Raw genomic sequence first — 19,320 nt, forward strand, 5'->3', positions numbered from 1 at the left:
GTACTTGAGGCTTGAGCAAATGCCACAGCTTTTCCAGTCACTTTCAAGTATAAATAAACAATTTTATTTTTAGGTTGTTAAAAAGTCCATCTAATCTAATATTAAAACTTAATTACTCATCCAACTCACAGCTCTGACCCTCCCTCAGCTCATGTGATCTGTAACTCTGTGGAACAGCAAAGGGAAAGACATGTGGATCAATTTCTTCACTTTCCTTATTGTACCCTTTCTCTGCTTCCTCCACTATTTTCTGGCCTGTCCAGGGTGAGGGCAGGGGGAGGAGGAGGTGGTGAAAAGGTCTTTTTTGATTAGTGTTGTGGGTTGAATGGTGGCCTCCCCTAAAAGATGTATATGTTCACTTCCTAACTCCCAGAACCTGTGAATGTGACCTTACTCAGAAAAAAGGGCCTTTGTAGATATAATTAAGGATCTGGAGATGAGATCATCCTGGATTACCCCAGTGGGCCCTAAATCCAATGACAGGCAGAGAGGCAGAAGAGAAGACACAGAGACAAAGGAGAAGGCCACGTGAAGACAAAGGTGGACATTGGAGTTATGCAGCCACAAGCCAAGGAACTCCTGGAGGCACCAGAAGCTGGAAGAAGCAAGGAGGGATTCTCCCCTAGAGCTTTTGGAGGGAGTGTAGTCCTGCCAACCCCTTGAGGTTGGACTTCTGGCTCCAGAACTGTGAGAGAATAAATTTCCGTTGTTTTAAGCCACCCAGTTTGTTACGGCAGCCACAGGAAACTAGCACAATTAATGATGTTGTTACCTGGTATTGGAGCTCTCTGTGTGCTGATGTCCAAATGCTGCCTCTTTTATTCTTTTTGTGGGCTCACTTTTGGGATTTTTTTGGAGACTGCTCCTTGCTGGGGGCCCCTACTCATCCATTCTCTGGTTCAAATGATACGCTGTCTGGTTGACCACCAGCTCCTGCTTTGGAGGAGGAGCTCACCGAGCCTTTTTCTGTTGGGTCACTTCACCTGCAGACAGGCCTCTTGGGCGAGGTCCTTCCAGAACAAATTAAGCCTAGCTACTTGCTTGATGTGCACTTAGCCCATAGGAGAACCCCAGCACCTGGTCCTGGAAGCAGAGGCTGCTCCCTCTGCACCCGCTTTCTTTGCCATCATAGGTAGTCTTAGGCAGGTGCAGCTGGCTTCTCACCTGTTGAGTTTTTTGGGTGAGTCAAGCACCATTTCTTGTGCCCTTTCATGACAGGGGCACCTGTCAATCTCTCTGAGTGATTCTGTCAAAGTCCCCCTCCACTTGCCTGGAAGGCAGAAGGAAGCTTCCAGAATTCTAACAGCCCTCTTCCACTCTTGCCTTCTCCTATACATAAGCTGAAGAGGGGTGAGGAGCCACAGGTGGCAGAAGTAGTGTTGGACTCTCCACTTAGCCGTGTGTAGATGGTCTAGCACATCTCTTTAGAACCAGTGGGCACCAAACACTGTGCTTAGCTGTGGGGCCCTAGGTGAAACTGAGTCGGGAAAAGTCCCATTTGACATCCTCTTGTACCTGTGGTAATCTTTAGATCATTTCCACACATCTTGTTCTCCTTTCCCACACAATTAGTCCATTTTGTCATTTCTCTAGAATATAAGTTATTCTACCGTAGGTTTATGGCAACAGATTAGCAGGGAAATGAAGGACCAGCAAGTCTGGCTTCAATCACTTCTTGGTGCATATCATAGGATGGAAATTCAGAGGCAATGAAACAACATTTATACCACTTGGTTCCTGGGAATGCTTCAAAATTCCGTTTAATCAGAAAAGTATAGAAAAAGTACAAGAGAAATGGGATGAAAGGATGCCGACTCTGTTCAGAGACCTCTGCCTGCCTACTCAATTGCCCTTTGCATTGCTGTTAAGAAATCCGAGCTGAAGCCCACCACCTGGGATTTCATTCTGTCAGAGTGGCTTGTCATCAGGAGGAATACAGTCTGTCAGTGATCTTTTTTTTTTTTTTTTTTAAATTTATTTATTTTTCCCCTAAAGCCCCAAGCGATAGTTGTAAGTCATAGTTGCACATTCTTCTAGTTGCTGTATGTGGGACGCATGGCCAGAGAAGCAGTGCATCTGTGCGCGCCCGGGATCCGAACCCGGGCAGCCTGCATCGGAGCGCACGCACTTAACCGCTAAGCCACGGGGCCGGCCCTCTATCAGTGATCTTGATGTGTGGACTGCTCCATGAAATGTCTCACTTCATTTTGGTTCTCAGCTTTTTCTTTTAAAGGGAGGTCGTTTTGTAACAGCAGCTCATCAGAGTAGCAAGACATAAGCATTGAACTAAAAATCATTGGTCTGTGCTGCTTCCTTTGTTTTTCGTTCTTGTACCATGTAGCTTCCAGGCTCATCCTCATGGACTGACACCGTACGCACCATCCACAGCCCTCCTTTCATCACATGACCTGGGCATGCTGCCAGAGGGACCACTCATCCAAAACAATGTAAAGGATAACCATGTTCTTTCCAGGTTTTCTAAGTCTTCAGGGGGAGACACATTTGGCCAGAAGTGTACCGTTCTGATTTACGGCGCCCAGGAGAAGCGTTTTTCCATTTCAGCCTCATTTTTTTCCCATAACAACCTAGCACGTTGTAGTTGCTGCATCATTTGGCTCATATAATAGTGTTTATTAGTTGTTCTTCATTTCAAACCTGACCCAAACACCACCTAGTTTTCTAGTTGCTGAAGAGAATGAAGATGTCAACTCCTTTGTCATGACAAGAGTAAATCATTTAGATTGGTATGTTGGCTGGGACAATTACATATACTCAATCCCAGCTTTTACATGATGGGGTCCACGTGGTGGACTTTGGTGGGTTTGGGCCACCCAGCTTTCACCCCACCTTCTGAACAGCCAATCGGGTGCCCCAATCTACCCTAGCCAGGGGGCAGCCACATGACCCAAGCTGGACCGAATGCACACCCCTCCCTAGAATGTGAATTTTGAGCGGAGTAATGTGGAGACTAACATGGTGAGAGGTCATTCCGGCAATGGTGGTGTCCTGATCAGCAATGGCTTTTTCCCACAGTTCTGCTTCTAGCCCTGCAGCCCATTTCCAAGGCTGGATCACTAGTCTTTCCATCCACCTGCCCACTCCTGCTTCTTTACTGTAACTTCCCTTTGCTGTAAGTTACCTCAGGTCTGTTTCTGTTGCTTGCTACCAGGAAACACTAACTGACACAGCCCCTGTCTCAATGTAGCTATGTGATTGGAGGGCCATCAGAAGAGAAGCCCTGATCTTACCATAGTGCTGAAATTGCCTTCTTACTCGTTCCTTTGTATTAAGGCATGGGAAGCTGCTATTATAAAAGAGCGAATATTACTTGGGAAAGGTTGCACTTGCAGTTCTTTATTCCCCACGCCTGAGTTATCTTATAAGGGTAGTCTCCCTTCACTTGTCAGAGACCAGCGGAATGGGACATAGGACCAGTAAACGTTGATGGGGTGAATTGGGAGAAAATGAAAAGTCTTCAAGATTGGATTCTTCCAGGTCTCAGAGGTGACTGAATTGGAAGGTTCTGGGTACCTGGAAAGAAGCATGAGTTCACATGACACTGGGGAGGGGAGACGTGGAGCAAGGAGAGGGCAAGAGGTGCGGAAGACAGCCCTCTGCTGTTTGCCTGGTGGCAGCCACACACATGCACTTAGGCTGCCGCCAGGGGGCACTGCTAGAACTCTGAGAGAGGATCTGAGAAATGAAGGATACCAGTGGAAAGGGTCTCACATTCAGCAGGAGAGCTGTGTGACTGCAGCTTGGACTCATGAGGAAAAAAATTTTTAACAGCACAGTGACAGGGATAGGAAAGGGGATTGTAGAAACTTCTATCACCGTCCAGAAAGACCAATAGATGTGGAGAAGGTGAGGATTCCAGGTTCCTGAGCAGCAGGAATATTTCCTCAAGCCTCAGCCTCTGGGCCTGTTGAACCCCCCACTCAAGACTTCAATGCCATTCACCTCCAGCAGCCAGCTGATGTCCAGGGGCCATTGGTATCCTGCATGGTAGGTCAGGGGACATCCCCAATGTAAGAGTCATTGGTGGCTGGATTATACATGAGTCTGCATAACTTCAGTCACCACCTGCCTGGTACTGAGAGGTGAATTCACTCTAGGTGTCCCAAGTCAATTGGCATAAGCTCAGATGGATGAGGTTCATCTTAAAGGGGGGTAACACTTTTACTTTTTAAAGTAAATTTCTATTGAAATATTTGTATTGAAATTTTTATGTCTACATGTGTAGAAAAGCCAGTGCATAAATCATAAGTGTGCTGCCCAATTATTTTCACAAAGTCAATATGCCCATTCAAAAAGCATCAGTCCCCCAGAAGTCCCCCCTTGTGTTCACTTCTAGCACCCCCTCCAAGGGTAATCACCATCCCAACTTCTCCATCATAGATTAAGCATGCCCGATTTTGAAGATTTTATAAGTGGAACCAGACAGTACGTACTTTCTGGCTTCTTTTGATCATTGCCACATAGTTAAAATTCATCTGTGTTGCTGTGAGTAGCATTCATTTGTTCATTCTGGTTTCTTGGTAGTATTTCATTGAACGAATAGACCACAGTTTATTTATCCATTCTACTCACAATGAACATTATGGATATTTGAGTTGTTCCCTTGGGACTATTACAAATAGTGCTACTATGCATTTCTATTGAGTATATACCTAGGAGTGGAATTCTGGGTTGGTAATTGTGGTTTTGGTCATAAATGACACATGACCGTAAATTGACAATACCAAGTCTCTTGTATGATTTTTCTACCTGAAAAAGGCAATTCCAAATGTGTTTTGAGCAACATTGTCAGCAAAATGAATACATAGGCTCTTAAAGAAATTTCTGAGAAGTAAAGGGTAATTGGTTCGTGCCTAATTTCATTTAATCCAGCACTCTTCATGCTGCAGAACGTGGCCACAGAGTGAGAGAAACCACAACAAACAAATAAAACAACATAGAAATGGAAAAAGTTTATATTACAGTCCCAGATTGATTAGAGATATACATAGGATAATTTTGTTTTTTTTGGTAAGAAAGATTGGCCCTGAGCTAACATCTGTTGCCAGTCTTCCTCTTTTTGCTTGAGGAAGATTGTCCCTGAGGTAACATCTGTGTCAGTCTTCCTTTATTTTGTATGTGGGGCGCTGCCACAGCGTGGCTTGATGAGCGGAGTGTAGGTCCATGCCTGGGATCTGAACCCACAAACCCTGGGCCACCGAAGCAGAGCATGTGAATTCAGCACTATGCCACCAGGCCGGCCCCCATAGGATAATTTTTTAATAAAAAATATGCATATGTAACCTTTCTCTCAGCCCACTCCAGGGCAGCACTTCACAGCTCCAGGCCAGACTCTTACCACTACCCCGTATTACTGCCTCTAAGACATAAGTCCACTTATAAATCGTCTTACAGAACTTTTTCATGTGCATGTTAATGATAGAATTTTTATGAAGCAGAGATACTACGTTTAAAGATGTAAGAATTCCAAAAATGTCATAAATAACTACTCCGATCCACAACCCATTCTCCACATAGAAAAAGAACCCTTATTTGTACACATTTACAAAACCCCCAAGAGCATGCTACCTCGCCATTCCAAACAGAATGACGCTGTGTCCACACAATGCCAGGATGACACTTTGAATGGAGACAGAACACAGCTATTTGGCATTTGTAGTCACTGCCTGACTGAATTAAAGAGGAAACAAGTTGAATTCATTTACATTTACTTTTTAGATGTTGACTCAGTCTAAGCCTTCTTGGAGGGCCTCAGACTTATCAAAGCGGTTTGAAAAAATCTCACTTAAAATCAGTATACTGACATTCAATAAAAGCCAGTTTTTAAAATAGAAACATATGTCTAGCCACTAGCCCTGCCCTTAGTCCTGCTTGGGGAGAAACTATCAGTGATTTGGCCTGTCAGTCTGATAGCTTTTCACCTTCCAAAAGAACTGCATTTACTTGAAATGCTGCTTAATAGTCATTATCCAATTCACCCGGTCAGATTTCCAAAACACTTTAAATGTTCTAAAGGGCAAGAATATTTGACTCAAAAACAAATAACCACTATCAGAGGAGAGTATCAAATTATATTCTAGAACTTTTATGGTTTTCCCTCAAAATGTGGAATGACTTTACTCCATGTTTGTTTATTTTGCAGAAATTAAATCACCTAACTGATATCTTGTGATCAGATTGGAACAAGATTTAAATAGGCGTCCTGGAAAAGTAAGTTCCAGAAAGCAGTAGCATCAGGATGAGAATGTTATCTGCAATGTTATGGACTTACAGGAGCCAGATTCCTACCCAGTCTTTCTAGCCGTCTTCCCCTCGTCTAACTGATCCCAGAGTCTGATGTTGGGAGGATGTTTTCCATGGTTCTCTTGTGTTTCCGTCCATCTTCTGCACAAAGGCAGTGGCAGCTTTTGTTCCGTACCATCTTATCAAGGATGTTTGTAGAGCACACGGCCTGGGAGAATAGAAATAGTGTCTTCCTTCCCGTGCGCAGATTTGTATCCTCACAAAGATAAAAATATTATCTCCTTCTGGGGCAAGGTTGGGCAGTTTGCTGTCAGTCCCCTTATAAGATTGGATGTTTCCTAAGCTCAGGGTTCCTCAACTGTGGCGCAAAATCACTGTGTGCTGGCCTCCACCTGGACCCGCCTTTGCATTGCCTCACCCCCGTGAGACTTGTGAGGCTGTGAGCAGTGGTGTGAACACAAGGCCCATGCTGTCTATCGTCCCGTGAGTAATAAAGCCCGTCTCTGATCCAGGAGTCTCATGTTTTCTACCAATATCTATGAAACTGTGACAGGCCAACTTGTTAGCTTGCAAGTAGGGTAACGGTTCTTGACACTTGAAAACATCTTCAGGTAAAAATATTCCTTAGTCATTCAGCAAGTGTTCTGTGCCTCCAAGAAAAAAAGAAGAGTACAAAAAATGCAGGCTACCTCTGGCCAGGCTGGAGATCAGTGCAGTCTTAGGGAGGCATCAAGGGCCTGAGCAGAAGGGGTGTAGGTGTTGCCCAAGTCCCAACGGTCATCTTGCAGATGAGATAAGGAATACATCCTCCACTCGGCATCTGAGGTCTCCTGAGGTCTCTAAGGGAGGGACGGGAGAGACCTTCGTGGCTACAAGGAGGCTTTTCTCAACCCCTAGAGCAGAGAACTCCAAAGAGTGTCATTCAGTACTCCTCCTCACTTGTGACAAAGGCCCAGAGGTGGTCTCAAAATCTTCATCTCAGTGCTTTAGTCAGCCGCTGACATGGGCCTCAAAGAGGAGGCAAAAATGGGGGCTCAAGCCATTGTTATTTCAATATGTTAGTATAAACCTATGAGGCTGGAGGATGTGGGACATCCTGGTGAAAGTCATCTAGTCTATACCAGCAAATAGGCAAGCACCATTCAGTGATAAGTAACTTGGGCAGCACTCAGGGTCTGTGGAAGGTTGAAGATCATGGTTTTGTTGAAGGACCAGTCTGCATGGGATGTCATGTTCTCTAACAGTGCTCAGCAGCCTGGAGACAGCATAGAGAAGGCAGTTGGGTTGATCCAGATTGGGGCTCTGCCTGGTGGCTGTGGTGGAAGGACACCAGAGCATGGGCCTTGAGGGGCATTGGCAAGAGTGTCTTTGAAGGGATGGTGGGCCTTGGAATCCAGGTTATGTTTTATTAGAGGAGAGTCAAGCCAGGAGGAAGCCCAAGATGGCAAGAAAATGATGTCAAGGGAATGGGGGTTTCAAAAAGTTCAAAGGATAAGTGTGGGGAGATTAAGAAGAAGAGAAAGCCAGATAAATCAGAATTTGATGTTGCAGTTCAAGAGTTCAGAGGTGATGATCAAGTCCAAGGGGTGGCCATGGTGCAGTGACTGAGGAGGAGATGGTAACTGGAATAGAGGAGATCAAAGAACTGTGAGGCCAGGATATTGGATGGGTCATTTGCTTAGATGTCACCTGTTGGTTGATGACAATAGCTAGGAAAGACAGAGGGCTGTAGAGCTATTTAACTGTACCTCCAAGCAACAGTGACTTTTACATGGAAGTTGAGAAATAAGAGATTGTGAAAAAGAGTGGAGCAAGGAGGATGCCACTCAGCTCCAGACCCTAACGTGCATACAGTATAGGAGGATGAGCAGCTTTCATTTGATAAGGCTGCAGGGGGAGAGGCGTCCCTGGGAGAGAGCTCCGTTCAGCTAAGGTTGAGGGATGGAGGAAGAGATCTTTGGCATGAATCAAGATGGAAGGAAGTTTGTTTACCAGACAGTGGAGTATGTGTGATGGGGGAGGGGGCAGAAACAGTGAGAGTTAGTGTCCGGAGGAGGGAACCCATAACAGTGTGGGGATAAGAGTGGGAGAGGATGGGTGACAAGGGGAGTTTGCATGTTGGGTGGTGGCCAGGGACAACAGATATGGAAGTCATATCTGAATTAGCTGACCTTAGGCTACCTAAGAAACCCAAGTATGATTCAGTGCTGGTGCAGGCCACTCCATGACACTATAGGCTATTGATTGGAATTCAAAAAAATATGTTGGTATTTAAGGGTCTAAGAAGTTAGTCCCCAAGACTATGGTCTTGTGATGAAAATGTCAGGAGCAGCCCCAGGGGTCAGGGAGAGAGGTCACCTGAGTCTGGATTGTGCTTTGTTTGAAATCCTAGATAGGCCAAGAGAGGGTTTATTTTTCTCTCACTTAATAAAATGCTGAGCAGTGACCAGTTGGCACAGGAGTAGAGACGCCGCAGTGTCATCAGGGACTCAGGCTTCCTCCTGCTGTGCACTCCTCCATAGGGCATGGTCCTTGCCCTCATGATCACAAGGTAGCTCACAGAGTTCCTGCCTTCACAACCACATCGCAGGCAGGAAGAAGGAGGAAGAGAACTGGCAAAAGGGGGCTGCCAGCTGAGAGCCCTCTTTAATGATCCTTCTTGGAAGCCCCACCAATGACTTCAGTGGGCTCCTCCATCTGAGAGGTTGGGGTAATGCCATTTCTTAGTTGAGCCCATTGCCCCCCCCGACAAAAAAAATATTTATATATGGTTATACTAGTAAGGAAAAAGGTGAGAATGGATATTAGGTAGGCAACTAGAAGTCTCTGCTACAGATATTAGAGAAACATGAAATATTATTATTCAATTCAACTTAACTCAGCTTCTTGTGTGGATTTTCTATCCATATATAACATGATTCCCCGGCCTCCATATTTCATTTCTGGTTCAACGTCTCTTCCTTTAACCTGGATCCCTGGGGCACTGGCCTTCATTGTAAGTTCTCTCCTCTATCTTCCTTTATTCTAAGCTACAATGATGCTCTCAAATTTCCTTGGTCGCTGAAGAGACGGGGTCTTCTTCAGGTTCTACCACAGTATTAGAAGCCACCTGTATCAGTTAGCTTTTGCTGTGTAACAAACCACTCCTAATTTTCATGTCTTGAAACAACCATTTTATTATCTCATACAATTCTGTGGGCTGATTTGACTTAGCCAGGCAGTTCTTCACCTGGCCTCACTAGAAACACTATTTTTGAGGTTTCCACAACTAGCAATTATTCTAACAGATATGACTACAGTCATGTGTAGACTTTGTATGCCAAAAGTACTTCACACTAAAGGAGAACAATGTGTTTTTCCCACCATCTTCAAAGGTTGTATGTGTTGGTTGTATTAAAGAGAACACTGTTGAAGAAGGATTACTAAGAGTTTCAGTATAAAAAAACTTTAAGAGTGATGCTACAAATTTTAAAGATTAGGAAGTGAACCACCTTCTTTCTTTCCTTCCTCCTCTGGCTCAATGCCTTCATTGCTTTAGGGGACAGCAGGCCAGTATCTGGGGAACCTTCTGTTTGGGAGCTGTCTTGGGCCTCTCTTTCTGACTCGGAATCTTTAAACAGAATATACTTTCATCCTCATGGAATACACTCAGGATTCATTATCACCCAAAGCTGGTCTTGAATTTGGAAGAAAAGAAGGCATCGTTGTTTTCTTGAGTCCTGCTACCTGCTATTTAGTTTTAGGTAGTGCTCTGAGGCCGTGAATTCAACAACTTAAACTAATTTGCATTGCCGTTATGAGGCCTAATAAAGCAGTCATGTGTTCCCATAATAGGAAGTAATTTTAAGAACTTTTAAGAATATAAAGTATTTCCATAGAGAAAAGAAGAAAACCCACATTTTCCAGCAAAGCCAATAATCATACACATAATTAAACATAGAATCAACAACACATTTTCTTAGAAAAACTTAAACCGTGACACAAGGTGATTATTTGGATATTATTATTACAAAGAAGTTAAATATAAAAGCTTGGCTGTAAAAGATGAGGCTAAGCCACTTAGGTAAAAATCTATCTGTGATGTCATTGTTTCCAAGAAGTGCCATAAAAGTCAAAGAGTTAAACATCTCTCTGTGCCTATTTTTTTTCTTGTAATTCTAGAAATATTGTATAGAGAAGTTCATCAACTCATGTAGACAAATCAGATACACTGGGGGGCAAAATTGAACTGGCATTTCCACATTTTATCAATTCAGAAAAAAATGAGAAGACACAGTGGTACCATACTTAAAGCAAATATTGGCACATCTTATATAAGAAAGGCATCTTACAATAATGTTTCAGTTGGTACATTATAATTTTTCAGTTTGTATTTCTAAAATTGAGGAGGTCTATGAAACAGAGAACTGACATAAAAAGCCAAATATAAAGATATAAAAGACAATAGTAACATTCAACCATCCACAGATACAAGGCTGTCTGGACATGAGCCCGAAACCAGCAAGACGCCGTCCACTGCAATTTCTCCAGTTTTGCCCTTGCCACGTTCTGCTTCAAAAATGATCTAATAATGGAGAGGGGATAAAAAATTACTTCAAAATATTCAAAACAATGATATAATCAAACTATTTAATAGCTATTCAAGAGGATTAAACTCACGTGTCCCTAATGCATAGAATCAGGCTTTGACATTGAATATATAGTAATATATTCTATTTTCCAGATTCCAGGTATCCACACTGAGTGAATTGTGTTCAGAGAAAACAGAGTTGCTGCAACACCTAAAAGAATCTGGAAAGCCCCATAAAGCTGAGAAGGGTAAAGTTTAAGAGGAAATTTTGGAATTCCTTCGGGAAAAAAAAGCAAAAATAAAAGAAAATGGTTTTCTTTTCAAAAACCAGGCTAGAAGAAATTTAATATTCCCCGTGAACATCTAATGCAAAACTATATAGTAGAAAGGGAATTATTTTGATATATTCAGATTTTAGTAGTTTGTAGTAGTATAGTTATTTTTCTTAAAATGTTGGTTTATATATTCAGAAATTATCTGGAATGTCATTGTTTTCATGTGTTCAAAAATGTTTCATACTAGGCTATAATCATTTTTATCTAAGAAATTTAGTAATAAAAGAGAAGCAAACTTCTTTATATTTTAGAAATCTCTAATGTATAGAGAGCAGAGGACGAATACTAAAAAAATTTATCTTCGAACTGGACACAAAACAACAGGAGTGACTCACTTAACAAAATTAAGGATATACAGTGACTATTTTATATGCATTAATTCATCCAAAAATATTTCCAAAGAAATATTATTAAAATAAATATTTGCTGAATGAATGTTTATAAGTTTCTTCAATAGTGTAATATTTAAAAAGTAGTTCATGTTAGTTTTATAATCATAAAAAAAACCAAAATATTTTTAATTCAATAATTACGAAAAAAATTACAGCTACAAATTATGGAGCACCTATTAAATACCATTCACCAGGGCTGGCCCCGTGGCTTAGCGGCTAAGTGCGCGCGCTCCGCTACTGGTGGCCCGGGTTTGGATCCCGGGCGTGCACCGACGCACCACTTCTCCGGCCATGCTGAGGCCGCATCCCACATACAGCAACTAGAAGGATGTGCAGCTATGACATACAACTATCTACTGGGGCTTTGAGGGAAAAAAAAGGAGGAGGATTGGCAATAGATGTTAGCTCAGAGCCGGTCTTCCTCAGCAAAAAGAGAAGGATTAGCACGGATGTTAGCTCAGGGCTGATCTCCCTCACAAATAAATAAATAAATAAATAAAACTGTTTAAATACCATTCACCATAAGGAGAAGTAATAAAGAAGGGAATATGCCTGGTGGGGTCTTTAATTCTCACTATCAGAAATAAGCAGACAGCAAAATGATTCTGATTCAAAGAGGACTGAGGTTACTCTGGAACAAAAGTTTTAGAGAGAAAAGAATAAAATGACACGCACATATACAGTCTATCAAAAACAGTATCATCTGCATACCGTGGTTATAAACTGTAATCAGGAATATAACAGCTTTTCTGAATTCTTTGAATTCTTCTAGGGAATCATGGAACCTGAGGGCGGTCCTGAGGACCCCAGATAACAGCCACTCTCAGTTTAGTTCAAAAAACATTAAAAAAATGACCTTCTAGCTTCCATTCATTGTGATAAGTGCTGGGCATAGAGTGAATGAGGAAGATGTTCTTGCGTGTGTGAAGGGATTTATTGCCTGGTTCAGAGGAAGTTGGTGGGAGAAGCCTGCCACACAAACAGATCATTTCCAGAATGTGATATGCATGCACCTGACAAGTATTATCATTAACTGTGCTGATTAATTGCCTTGCCTATTTCGCTCCAGAATATAAGTTTTTTTTTAAAGATTCACCCCGAGCTAACATCTATTGCCAATCTTCCTCTCTCTCTCTCTCTTCTTTTCTCCTCAAAGCCCCAGTACATTGCTGTATATTCTATTTGTAAGTCCTTCTAGTTCTTCCATGTGAGCTGCCACCACAGCATGGCTACTGACAAACAAGTGGTGTGGTTCCATGCCTGGGAACCAAACCTGGGCTGCTGAAGTGGAGCATGTCAAACTTTAACCACTAGGCCACCGGGCGGGCCCCCAGAATATAAGCTTTTTAAGTGTAGGGAAAAAGTCTTATTCATCTTTGTAGCCCCAGTGCCTATGTACTTCAGTAAGTGTTTTGTTTTGCTTGTTAAATCATTGAAAATGTAAATATCTAGTTTAACACCGTTTTTCCACTTACACTTTTGGTAGCATCGATCCCTTGATAAAACTGAATTTTCCCCATCTTCCACTTTTCGTCCTCATTCCTGGTCTCTTCCCATGCCAGGGCATTGTTACTGTTTTTCACAAACACTCGAAGTTTCCCTACTTGGTCTCCAGCCAGCCGGTAATGAAAAAGCAAACAGAAGTTGCTTTGCGGCTGCAGGTAGGGGAGAAGAAGTTTCAATCGGCCAATGTCCTTCTTATGGCCTGCCAGGGCCGGAACTGCCATATAGTAGCCAACAGCTGTAAGAGAAGAAAAATGCACAGTTAATGAGGCCATTGTAAAGGGTTTGGCTATAGTGTATAAAATAACTATAAAAAATGAATGATAGTCTCCTACAGGGAAAGCTGATGTCTTTTTTATTTTGAACATGAGAACAAAATTTTCATGCTAAATGGATTTTAAGGATCACAAAGCTGAAATCTTTTGTTGTATAGAGAAGGAAACTGAGGGTCAGAGATGCTGAGAAATTTGTCCACATTCACAAAGCTTGGTAGCAGCAGATATGGGGTAAGAATCTATTAAATGGTCTTTTAGCACTGCAGGTAATTTGCAGCTGACAGAGAACTTGTGTTCTAGAATTTTCCACCTTGGTTCTTTGAACCTTGGAATGCGCTTCCCCATTGAGTTAATGATATGTATGACAGTCAGCCCCTTAGGTGGGTCCATAGCGTGGTATTTAATTACAACATGCATGAATTTGTACTAATGGTTTCATGGAGCTCAACTACCACGTGTAAAACATCACTCTCAGTTCTGATTTAGGATACAGGAACACATCTTCTTCTATTTCTAAGTATCCATCTTCTAAGTATCTTTTAACCAGTGGTAGTGGACGTTTGCTCATCTCCAATCTTCTGGTTGTGACTTTGATGAACTTGGGGAAAACCTCTCGTATAGTGGGGTCTAAAGAAGTTGACGAGAAGGAGGAATTCCTGTAGAAGCCGGGAGGAAGACACTGGGGGTGAAGTGGAGTCTTCTGCTGGTGTAATTCCCGGACACGCTTGCAGGACCCAGGTTGACAATGCCTTAGTTTTCCACTGGACCCAGAGACTTCCCAGTCTTCTTCCCCAGCTAATAAAGTTGTCAAATTCAGCAAATGAAAAATACAGGATGCCCAGTGGAGTTTGAATTTCACATAAGCAGCATGTTTGAGATACACTAAAAACTATTCACTGCTTATCTGAAATTTAGGCATCCTATACTTTGTCTGGCAACTCTACCAGCTACAATCTCTCTTCTGTGACCCACTGTGGCAGGTTTCCCCTTCTCTCCCAGCTAAAGCCCCTTTTACTCTGTCCTTGAGATTTTATCCTTCTAATAATGCTGATTCATCCCTTGTTTCTTTTTCATATTTAACTCTGTAAGGAAAGACAAGCCCACCTAGAAATCTCGTGGAGGTCCAGGAGGGGAGGGAGTACAATTTGAGTGATGCAAAAGCTGAGAACCCCAAGGTCATTTGTGAATCAGGTGTTTGTAAATAGGGGACTTCCCATTGATGGAAAACCCAAGCAAAGACATTGCTGACTGTGTGAGAGGTTGAGATCCTGGGATAACCTATGGGTTCCCAGCATGATATAGCTCTGGTAGACATACACCTGGAGAAGCTATGATGGAAGAAAGGAGAAATTCAGGTTAGTTATCAACAAGATAGCTTCTCCAAAGATGTATTGTCTCTGGATTGGTTAAACTTTCCCTGTGCTTGCTCTGAATCTTTAGCGAGAGTCTCATTCATACAACTTTGCTGTGTGGGATGTACTCTAATCCCAAGTTCTAAAAGGAATTTTTGTTACCAGATATCCAGATTTCTTGACTGCAGGTGAGGGCTTGAAAGAACAGGTCTCAGGGAGGAATAAGCCTAGAGGAAGGATCTAGAAGAAGGATCTTTTACCTGAGGGCTGAGCCTGTATATCCCCCAATAAATAATTTGACTGGTAAGGAACTGGAGTCCCTGAAGGTGTAACAGTTGTCTCTAATTATATAGTCAGCCTTAGGAGACAGGGATTCAATTTATGCTCCAAATGGAATCTGCCAGCCAAACGCTCTGCCCAAAAGGAAAGCTAGGGCCCATCAATAGTATTTAAGTAGGCAGCTCAGAGCTGAGGTTGAGAAAAATTCAAAATTAAGTGGAAAGAAATCCTTAGGCAACAGAAGGGAAAGTTCAGTCCAGGAGTTCAGGTTGCTGATTTGATGCTCATTACGGTTTTGATGCTTTGAGGGGTGACTCTACTAAAACTCCCGGTTTAGGTAAAGGTCATATTTCCTTTCAAGATTTATTTCCCCCCTAAAAACAAAACAAAAACTACAGAGCATCATGGGGGCCGGCCCCGTGGCTTAGCGGTTAAGTGCGCGCGCTCCACTGCTGGCGGCCCAAGGTTCGGATCCCGGGCAAGCACCAATGCACCGCTTCTCCGGCCATGCTGAGGCTGCGTCCCACATACAGCAACTAGAAGGATGTGCAACTATGACATACAACTATCTACTGGGGCTTTGGGGAGAAAAAGGGGGGAAAAAAAAGGAGGAGGATTCGCAATAGATGTTAGCTCAGGGCCGGTCTTCCTCAGCAAAAAGAGAGGAGGATTAGCAGGGATGTTAGCTCAGGGCTCATCTTCCTCAGAAAACAAAAACAAAAACAAAAAAACAAAACAAAACAAAACTACAGAGCATCATAGCTGGTAAATTGAGGAAAAGGACCAACTTCTTTCTGTCTTTTCCCCAATACTCTTAAAGCTTATACGAATTCCAACATCTCTCTCTCAGTAGCAGGAGAGTGAATATGGCAGAGGGTTGCTGGAGCATCCTTTGTGGGGGTAGGTGGGTGGGAAGGGGATTAAGGAGGAGAATATATGCTGAACCAAGTTAGTCATTCATCAGGGGAGACTTAGAAGGTCTAAAATTTTCCAACCACGACAAACAACCCTGACCTAACAAGTGACAGGAATAACAACCCTCCCATGATTGGAGAGCTTTCTTTACCTGTGCCATATCGGCACAACATGAAGTAGTGAAATCTAAATACCATTATCTCGATCAGCAGGATTCCAGTCAAAATCATCTTCTAAATCCTGTGTCCAGTCACAGACCCCATGGTCAAAGCTGCAGTCAACTGAGATATTTAAATCTGCTAAGAAAAAGAGTGCATTTCATAATCATTAAGAGCATTAGTTGGGAAGGCAATGCCATGTTTTCAGTTGCTGTTGAGAGTTTAGCTAAGCTACCCTATGGCATTGCTGCCTCGGCATCCACTTTGTTCAGCCCAGCAGCCTGTGGGGCCCCTAAACTGACGGTACACCTCATACTAGTGCCTGCCCTAGATAAAGCCTGCAGAGGCACGAGTAAATGTAAGTTCCTGCGATGACTTCTCTAACAGCCCTTGTGATAATCAGTCTCCTTTGCTTCCGAGGGCCTTCCTCTTGTGTGCTCCCTAGATAAGACTCCCCTCGGAGCTTACCAAAACCCCAATCTTTTGGGTTTGAATTAACCCATCCAGCCTAGCCCGGGAACCCCAAAGTGCTCCACCAACAGACCCTAATAAAAGCATGTGCCCCAGGTCCTGCCTCTTTCTGTGTAAGCACCCTGCCTTGACCCCCCCATGTGGCCCCCCAAGGCGTGCCATGTACTTCCTCCAGGACTTGTGAGTAATAAACTTCTCTATCTCAATTTCTTCTGTGGTCTTTTGTTGAACCACCTGGCACTCCGGCACTCTACTTAACAAATCTTAATTTCATAAAATCATAACAATTGCATGGAGCACTGGGCCAGCTAGTATAAGCTTTGAACCAGTGCCTCTGGTTACTTTTATGTAGATCAGGGGTCAGCAAACTAACATCCTGGCCCACTGCTTGTTTTTGTAAATAAAGTTTTATTGAAACACATCACACCCATTCATTTACATATTGCCTACAGCTGCTTTTGAGCTACAATGACAGAGTTGAGTAGTTACAACAGAGACTGTATGGCTCACAAAGCTTAAAATATTTACTATCTGGTCCTTTACAGAAAAGAGAAGTCTTTTTTTTTTTTGGCGAGGAAGATTAGCTCTGTGCTAACATCTGTTGCCAATCCTCCTCTTTTTGCTGAGGAAGACTGGCCCTGGGCTAACATCCGTGCCCATCTTCCTCTACTTTATACGTGGGATGCCGCCACAGCATGGCTGGATAAGCAGTGAGTCAGTCCGTGCCTGGGATCTGAACCTTCGAACCCCAGGCTGCCAAAAGTCTTTTGACCCCTGATGTAGACAACAGTAAATACCACTAGGAAAGAGGGAGAAGACTGAGATGCTTCTGTTTATAACTAATGCCAGCCTCTGGCCCTGATTTTGGGGCTTTGGTAGTTTATGCTGAGGAATAAAGGAATGGCAAGAAAAAAAGAGAAAAAGCTCAAGAGAGAAGTGGCAGCAGCTGGTTGTTGACATTACAATTTGCGAAATATTTTCACATACATTACATCACTTGATTTGATTGTCAGAAAAATTCTGTAGTCAGACCTGTTTTCAGGAATGTAAAACCGAGGGTCATAAGCCATTTGTTCAAGTCCTGTAGACACTGAGTGCTGGAACTGGACCTGAATCCTAAAGCAGACTGAAATCCGGTACTGTCCATCCTGTACACATCCTGAGCCAGCACTAAAACCCTCCTCTTTTCTCATGTTCCTTCCTTCTTAACCCCGATTTTTCCCTATTTCAGTGAAGCTATTTTATTTCCAGTACTGGTTTTAAAATTAAAAGATGCCAAGTAATACTTGCTTCCAGTCTTCAATATTCTTTAGTGAGTGCTATTACTAGTTTGAGAAGTTGAGGTTACCAGCCCCTAAACAGTGCAACATAAATTTTTCAGTTGGTTTATAACTGTGGTGGCACATTTGTCCCAACATCCCCCCTGTCCCCCCCACCTCTTTCCTCAACGTGCGGGAAACTGGGAATGTACACTGGGACCATGGAATAGCATATAGCCAACTACTCCTTAAGGAGATAAAACTCACGGCTTTGGTCTCATGACCACAATATTTCATTTGTATAGCACTTTATGGTTTGCAAAGTGCTTTCAAATACATTCTCTGATTGAATCCATACCACCCCTGAAACGGACGCTGTTGGTGCCACACCAATATCTGTCGGCACTTACGTTCCCTTGCAGACACATGGCTTTCTACTGCAAATACCCACAACTCTCTGCGTAAGGGTATTCTCTAGCTGGAGCTTGCTTGGCCTAAGCCAGGCAGAGCAGAATACCAAGGAGCTCTGTCCCTAGGAGAGCCCTCAACCACTGATGGGCACCAGTAGGTGGATAGATACCTCCCTTTTTCTTGTCTTTGGGTAGGACCACCAAGTGCTGGAATTGGACATGGACCTGAAATCAGATTGGAATCCAGGTTCTCTTCAGTCTTGCAGAGGGTCCAACTGGGATGGAAGTCCAGTTGCCACAGTGGTGCCCTGTCCTGCTTTTATGGCAGGCCAGGAGCACCAGGGAATTAGCACTCTCCTGGGAGCAGCCTTCAACCTATGTCAGATGGGAGTTGGTGTATAAATACCCCAGCTCCCTTGCCCCTCCAGCAGGACAATTCTTTTTTTTTTTTTTTTAAAGATTTTATTTATTTTATTTTTTCCCTCCAAAGCCCCAGTAGATAGTTGTATGTCATAGCTGCACATCCTTCTAGTTGCTGTATGTGGGACTCGGCCTCAGGATGGACGGAGAAGTGGTGCCTCGATGCGCACCCGGGATCCGAACCCGGGCCACCAGCATTGCAGTGCACGCACTTAACCACCAAGCCACAGGGCTGGCCCAGCAGGACAATTCTGAGCCACGCGTTCACCACTGGCTCCCAGAGTTCCCCAATGTGATCAAGCTCCAGTTGCCCACAGTGGAAACTTGCTTGATACCACACTCTTTATGGCCTCCTTCTCTTCCTTGTCTCACTTCCCCACTCCCCAACCAGTCTCCTGGGATAAACCACATAAACCACTTGCACACAAATTCTTGTCTCAGGGTCTATTTCTGAGGGACCCAGCCTAAGACAGCACCTTAGAGAGGTGTGTTGCTCTTATTCCAACTTTACGCATGAAAGCAATGAGGCATCACAAGTCTAAGTGACTTGCCCAAGGCAAACAGTGAGTGGCAGAGTTGGGGTGCCCACCTGAGTCTTCTAATTGAGACTGAGTGGTCCAGGACACCTTACTCAAGGACCTTTGAAATCACAGAGTCATATGCTCATATCCAAAATTGTCAGCTTTCTGTTTCTGTCAGTGTTTCCCTAAGGATCATGGA

General features: G+C 43.3%; 1 protein-coding gene across 4 annotated transcripts in view; it reads right to left on the reverse strand.

The window, feature by feature from the left end:
* Positions 1-10,247: 10,247 nt before the first annotated feature.
* EGFL6 (EGF like domain multiple 6) overlaps positions 10,248-19,320 on the reverse strand; it is a 64,185-nt gene continuing 55,112 nt past the window's right edge. For 2 of the 4 annotated variants that reach the window (XM_087426500.1, XM_004435117.3), the window contains 3 exons: positions 16,077-16,181; positions 13,034-13,299; positions 10,248-10,825 (listed from right to left, as the gene is read on the reverse strand). In XM_087426500.1, the coding sequence (XP_087282626.1) occupies positions 10,715-10,825; positions 13,034-13,299; positions 16,077-16,181 (482 nt within the window). In that variant the 3' untranslated portion in view covers positions 10,248-10,714. The remainder of the gene's footprint in view (positions 10,826-13,033; positions 13,300-16,076; positions 16,182-19,320) is intronic. The other 2 variants (XM_014791106.2, XM_087426499.1) reach the window with 2 other exon arrangements.

This window comes from Ceratotherium simum, chromosome X, assembly GCF_057802395.1.
Source record: "Ceratotherium simum simum isolate JZ-2026a chromosome X, ASM5780239v1, whole genome shotgun sequence".
NCBI lineage: Eukaryota > Metazoa > Chordata > Mammalia > Perissodactyla > Rhinocerotidae > Ceratotherium > Ceratotherium simum.